General features: G+C 42.3%; 1 protein-coding gene across 1 annotated transcript; it reads right to left on the minus strand.

The window, feature by feature from the left end:
- Positions 1 to 379: 379 nt before the first annotated feature.
- Positions 380 to 4,850, minus strand: nr5a5 (nuclear receptor subfamily 5, group A, member 5; the record flags this gene model as incomplete). The annotated part of the gene is made up of 7 exons (XM_083896371.1): positions 380 to 627; positions 1,139 to 1,286; positions 1,382 to 1,501; positions 1,817 to 2,550; positions 2,807 to 2,948; positions 3,290 to 3,405; positions 4,751 to 4,850. The coding sequence occupies 7 exons, from the start codon at positions 4,848 to 4,850 to the stop codon at positions 380 to 382; spliced, it is 1,608 nt and encodes a 535-aa protein (XP_083752497.1).
- Positions 4,851 to 7,277: the final 2,427 nt, after the last annotated feature.

Below are 7,277 nucleotides of genomic sequence, written 5' to 3' on the forward strand. Positions count from 1 at the left end.
ATCAGCATCACTTGTTATTATCATTTTAGAACACACAGGCAACACGTGCAAAAACCACATTTCTTTATTCAAGTGTTTTTCTTCCTTCCTTGAAGGGGTCTTCCTGCTCATAAAAACATCACAGTAGTGCTTTGATCTAAAATGCCACAACAATACTGGCCAAAAATATTTATTGGGTATTGTGGTTGTCTTAATACTGTAGATAAGTGGAACTAGAATGAAGTACAGTAGGTATTATCCCTTAAGGAGAAACCTAATGGCATTTTTGTGAGCTGTAAAAGAGAACATCCCTGTAAAGTGTTGCATCATTCACCTCAAGTAAAAAGATGATCGTTGATATTAAGGCTGAAAAGGATGCACAAAGATTTACAGCAATGTCTCAGTTGTGCTTGGTGTGAAGCATCTCGGCAAGCAGCGAGTTGCAGGGCAAATCTCCCAGCAGATGGCGCTGATACAAATACTCCTCAACCTGCAGACTTATGCTGCGAACCTCAGGGAGGCGAAGCAGCAGCTGGCCAAACTTGTCTGCATGCCCTGAGTGACTCTGCTGGGTGTGCTCCATCAGGGCCCGATTCACCCTCTCTTGAATTTGCTCCACCTGCCTGCGACTCTGCACAGATTTCACATCTAGAGCATAGAGATGCATGCATCGTCATCATAAACACATACAGTATATACATACACATGTGTGACTATGTATTTGTAATGTAAGTTTTTTTCTGGGTGATAATCACTAGACCAGGGGTCTTAAACTGGCGGCCCGGGGCCCATATGCTGCCCCCCAATCGATTACATGCGGCCCCCCACTTAATATCATGTTCTAATGAAAACATGGCCCACGACATTTGGTCATTATTATCCCATTATTTAATGTATCATATACAACATTCAATTACATATATAAATACACTTGTTAGGGCCCGAGCCACGAATAGTCTGTTTTTGATATTAATACATTAATTTTTCATCATAAATAGTATAATTAAGTATACATGTGATATCATGATGCAATATTGTGAACAGTTGTTTTTTTTCCCCACTTAGGCCGGCCCCCTCTTGACCACAATAGATGCGCATTGGCCCCCAGGTAATTTGAGTTTGAGACCCCTGCACTAGACTTTTAAAAGTAAAAGCTTACCAGGGTTGAATAGCACCAAGTATTTAAGACAGACAAATTCATGTCTGTCTAACTGCAGTGTCTTCAGCTTGGAAACCAGGTCTTGGGTCCTTGATACCAGGCTACTCAGTGTCGCTCCTGCCTGAGAGACGATGTTCGACACCTCTATCTGTATCGGAATGAGAGAAATACAATCCAATTCAACACCCAACTACAATTCAAAGACGTGTTTGACCATTATCAGAGTGAAGTGCTAAACCTGACCTGTTGTCCTGTGACCAGATATATACATCCCTCTTTGCCGTAGGTCACCTGTCTACACAGATGGTCAAGGACCAGCAACTCACTCCAACAGCTCTGCAGCAGCACCATCTGGTCCTCCACCTATATGAGGAATGAAACATTGATGTGAAGTCATGCCAAACAAGAAAAAACACAGAACTCAGACCTCTGCCAAGGCTGCTTAGTTTCCCTGTTTCACTTGACTGGCCCTCAGGGCATTTGAGTTTGAGACCGCTGGTCTTCATTCTATAATCCAAGAAAATTTAATTCTGATCTGTCCTTTATTTTGAGTTCTCAATCAAATATAAAATGTAGCAAAAACCAAAACCACCTTGGCCGAGCGAATTAAAGGCTACAACCTCTACAACTGACGTTAACATCACGCACACTACAGCACAAGACTTCATGATTTGTCACCTTGAGCTCCTTGAAGAGAGAAGTGTTCCTGGCCCACTCCACAAGACCAAACAGAGTCTGGTCGGCCATTTTGCACATGATGCTGAATGTATTAAGGCGGTCATGTTTGCCTCGATTGGCCTGTTCTCTCTGCAGGCTGGCCAGGACCTTGGCACACAGCTGGCTCTCGTCCTGCTCTCCTTCCAGGAGTTGACTTAGGAAGTTGCTTGAAAGACTGGCAGATGGGGGAGTGTCTGAGGTTTGAATGAGCGCTTGTGAGAGGGGGTTGGTTGAGCTTAGTGTTGAAGTGAGGGGCGATGCTGATGTGCCTTTTGGGGGGAATGCACTGTTTGGCTGCATTGGATAATTAGCAGGGCCTGTGCTGCAGCTAAAAGCCATTTCTCTTTTCTCCTGGACAAATCCAGGGAGTGTGCGGCAGTAAAGTCCAGGACAGGGCAAGGATGGAGGTGTTGTCATCCTGTCTGTGTTCACGAAGCAGTCATGAGGCATTGACACTCCTGACTGCACCACGGTAGAGTGATAGATGTGGGGTTGATGAACAGCATCAGAGGACAACGAAGTGCACATGTGGTCAGTTGTAGCTGCGGATCGATGTATTTGTGCAGTTTCCATCTTAATCCTGTGCGGGGCGGTGTCTGTCTGGACATGAGCCCTTTGCTGTTTCATCTGCCTGTCTCGTCGATACAGAGGCCCAAATTTATTCCTGCCACCTCTCATACGATCTGCCCTTACAGCTGTTGAAAGGACATGAAACTAATAAGAAGGTTATTACTGCAAATTAATTCAGACATTGCCAGAAATATTTTAACTCATAGAGTCAAGAGCTCAGATGATAAAAATCTGGGACATTACAGGCGGCACCGGCCCTTGTTTATGACATATTAGATAAGCTGTGTGGGTAAAAATCATGCCAGAGCATGTTGCAATGAAGAGCAATATGTGCTACTACAAAAACACATGTGTGTACATCTCTGTGCGTAGGGTGGCTACCTTCTCTTTTCATGCCCACTGCCAAACACTTCTGGAAGCGGCAAAAGGGACAACGTTTCCTCTGGGAAAGGTTCATGGGGCAGCTCTGCTGTTCTGCACACATGTAATGCTTGCCGTTCTGCACTGAACGTTTAAAGAATCCCTGCAGACGGAGAAAGATTCTGTGCTCGTTAGACAAATAAATATAGATCATACTTATATCCAACTATTTTGACGATCAACTGATTATCATAAACTTCTTAGAATATGAATAGTTGTTCCCCCTAGTAAGTAAAACATTTATAGCTGTGTTTATAAAGTACATACTAATGTGTATTCATGCATTATACAATTCAATATTTATTAATGCTTAACTAATGTTAATCGTGTGTACTTATTATAAAGTGCTGCCTTATCAACAATTGAATCAATAATCTAAATACTTGTTTGCTTGTTGCTGGAGAAGACCCATTTTCAATGAGTTATGCAAACCCTGTTGTTTACCTTGCAGCTTTCGCAAGTGAGCAGTCCATAGTGGTATCCTGACACCTTGTCTCCACAGACGGGGCAAGTCTCCTGAGAAGCTGGTCTCCCACTTGGCTCTGCCTTTAACTCCTCAGCTGGAGAATAATGCCACAATTATCAGTAAAGCATCAAATGGAAATAAGGACACAAGCTTCTTCTGCTGCACCGAGGCCAATGTGGAGACAAGGTGAGACAAGGTATAGTTGTTAAAATGTCCACTGCGTTGTAGTTAAGATCACGAAAACTGAGACCAGAGTGTACTATAGTGTACTATGAGACAGGACCAAGACCAAGGCAGGGCAAAAGTGAGTCAAGACCACGATCAGTGTACTTGACATTCACCATCATGTTCTTTGGGTGTTGTAACTGTGTGTAACTAATACAGTGTCTGATGAGGGTGTGTGCTGCCGCAGCACATGTGCTTCATGTTTTGCATGTTGTATGTTCAAACTTTGACGTGTAAGGCCTTGTGCATACCTTGGTTTTAACTAGTGGTTACTTTCAATTTCAGACTTGTCTGGCCACTGCTTACTGGATATTTGTTTATTTATTTTTAAACTCTAGAGACGATTATGTGTGAAGGTCCCAGTAGATTAGCAGATTCCCACAATCTTTTCTCATTTACTTAAAAAATCCCATTTGTTCCCTATTCTGGTGTCTGGTTTAAACTTCAGATCTTGACCATGTCCACATGGCCCCATGCGTGGAGTTGCTGATATGTCATTGGATGATTAGATTAAGAAAACAAAACTGCAGAGTTTTCATTCAATTACAACATTGTTTTACACAAATAAATCTGTTGTGTTCTTGAATGGTCTTGCCTAAATCCGTAGGTCTATTTGAGACAGAGACATAGGTGAGTCCCTGAAAGAAGACTGAGAGCCTTGTCTGGATTATTACACCACTATTGTGTTGTGTTACTTTGTCTGAAAATCAACAATGTGACACATAGAACTGCTGGTAATATTTCAAGTTGGCACTGAAGAAGATTAATAACTAACACATACTTTCAGATTGGTGTTTGTAGAGACACTATTGATATTTATTGCTGATGACGAGAGAGTAAAGAGCAGTACAGGACCATCCCTCTGTTGCAGACTGTACCTTATCACCCTACTTGATTTCCTTAGGCCATGATAATAGATATGACCCTTACATAATTATGAGCTATCACCGGTTATGACTGGAACCAGTCTTGAAAATGAAAAACTGTAGCACAATGACAAAACACCTACAAATTATTATTTTTTTTCATGTATTTTTCAGCATAGGTGTTAAATGTTTTATCATGTATCATGTATCACGACATGCATTTCCAGACACAACCTTTAAAACAGAGCACTAAAAGATATTGGTAACTTGATAACCATGTACGAGTTAAAACTGTCTGAGCGTCTGAGGTCTACCAGTAAGGATTTATACTTAGATCTTAACACTTACATGTCGACGATCCCTCCACATTTAAGAGATTGTTTGGACAGTGGTCGAGGTGGTGGACAAGAGGCTGCAGCAGTTGCGGTTGATAAGCAGCTAGGTCCATTCTGGCAGGTGGGGCTTAGCTTGAACTCCCGTCAGTCCACCCTGATCTTCATTGTCGCAGAGATCTGTAGACCAGACAGACACTGCGGGCCAGGCGGAGAAAGGCCAGCAGGCAGAGACCCAACAGCCCTTCTGGACTGATGGTTGTTTGAGGCCCACAGGTGGACTTTGATCTATAGTGTCATAAAAGCCTCTCCTGACTGGCACTCCTATACAGTTTGTCAGTCAATAAGACAACCAACCATCTCACCCCTTTCCGTGCAACACAGATAATTATCTGCTGGATCTTTCTGGAGTGAATCACTCTTAAGTTTAACTCACGAGTTGTTGTTCTTTATCTGAGTTTCTTTAGTGTCTGAGCAAATGCATTACAATTTGTAAGCTGATCTTTTTTTTCTTCTCTGTATCATACAGCCAGCAAGAGCATGCGATTCCTCCATTTGAGTAAGTGTTTAATGATTCTTTGAGGTGAGCATCAGTTCTTCTTTCTCTTGTGAAATGCAAATTCTCCACCTTAATAAATAAGAAAGAAATAAGAAAACATTGCTACAATATCGGTCAATATGTGTCTGATATTGGACAAAAAGGAGAGTGCAAATGGCACAGACAGCTTTGATGAAACTGTAACAGTGACATCAGAGCAGAACAAAGTGTGGTTATGACATTATGACACCTGCACATTAAGGATATTGACATTCATCAATAAAACAGTTACATGATTATTCCCATCAGTTGTTCAAAAAGGTAAAGTTTCATGAAAAGATCAATCTGTTCCTTATAGAGTTATAATCATGTCATTATGGTATTGTTGAAGTAATGCCATCTAGTGGTATGGTTGCAGTATATCAGTCTGAACTCGACTTCATCTCTTACCAACCCAGCTACTTTAGGATCAGTTAAGAACAACAGGAACACGTGGAGGCAAATGACTTTAATGAATATAACATTAACATAAATCCAACAAGGTGGTTTATGGACTTCATTTCATTTTATGTATTTCATTTATAACGAAACAAAAATGCAAAAGTCAGACTATGTCTTTATGTTTAAGCCGTCATGGGCAAAATGTGAACACTGCCTCCCTGCTCTGTTCCTCACTGCTCTGTCCCTCACTGCTCTGTTCCTCACTGCTCTGTCCCTCACTGCTCTGTTCCTCACTGCTCTGTCCCTCACTGCTCCGTTCCTCACTGCTCAGTCCCTCACTGCTCCGTCCCTCACTGCTCCGTCCCTCACTGCTCCGTCCCTCACTGCTCAGTCCCTCACTGCTCCGTCCCTCACTGCTCCGTCCCTCACTGCTCCGTCCCTCACTGCTCAGTCCCTCACTGCTCAGTCCCTCACTGCTCCGTCCCTCACTGCTCCGTCCCTCACTGCTCAGTCCCTCACTGCTCTGTCCATCACTGCTCCGTCCCTCACTGCTCCGTTCCTCACTGGAGTCAGACAGCTTCCCAAGAACAGGAAACCACAGCTCCCTTTTCCAAGAAGAATACCTGAAGGGCCTGCAAGAAACACAAATGAATTAAATCACTAAATATATTTAATTTTTTCTATCAAAGAAAGAAAAGATTAATGTTGATTTGCTTACTTGAAAAATGCAGCATAGTGGAACTTGTGAGAATAAATTACTGGGTCAAGGTGTGATTGAAACATGGTCATGTTGATGTTGGTGGTGGACGACGAACGGAGCACAAACATAGTCGTGGCTCCTGTGTCAGTGAGGGACACCTGCAATTCAACTCGTGTTATCTGCAGAGCTCATGGTAGATGCCACACAATCAGTTCACATATGATGGAAATTATGATCAAATGTAGATTAATGTCTTCCTGCCATTTTTGTGCTATCGCTTACCCGATCATCAGTAGGAGTGGGAGCAGAAAATGAAGACGGTAGCAAGAAACTCCACTTGGTTGCACTTTCCAGAGAACTATTGTCAGGTATTGTCACAATCATAGGAGATACCATGTCAAATATGGTTCCTAAAAGAAGACATTGAGACCACACAACTAATGTTTAGACATTAGGATCATCAGATACAGAACTAAGCTCCCAGGCTTTTAGCCAGGGTAATAGATTTAAACACATAGAGCTTTTTAAATTATAAGACTCTTATTTTATTGTATCACCTTTTTTGATTTACCCTCATTTGAAATGTGTATTTCACTTTTATCCCTTTAGTGTTTTTTTTTCAGCATTTGTAGTGAGGACACTCATAGACACACAAAGATACCCATACTGGAACACATTCACGCACGCACGCACACGCACACGCACACGCACACGCACACGCACGCACACTTACTTGCTGCATACTGAGGACCAGGTAAAAGTGCTGGCAAAGTGAGGACCAGCATTTCCACTTTATAAATCAACACAAATACAAATATCTACTTCAGGAATGACATCTATAAAGAACTACTGGGCGCAGTACCA

The sequence above is a fragment of the Microchirus variegatus genome (genome assembly GCF_963457635.1).
Source record: "Microchirus variegatus genome assembly, chromosome: 10".
Taxonomy (NCBI): domain Eukaryota; kingdom Metazoa; phylum Chordata; class Actinopteri; order Pleuronectiformes; family Soleidae; genus Microchirus; species Microchirus variegatus.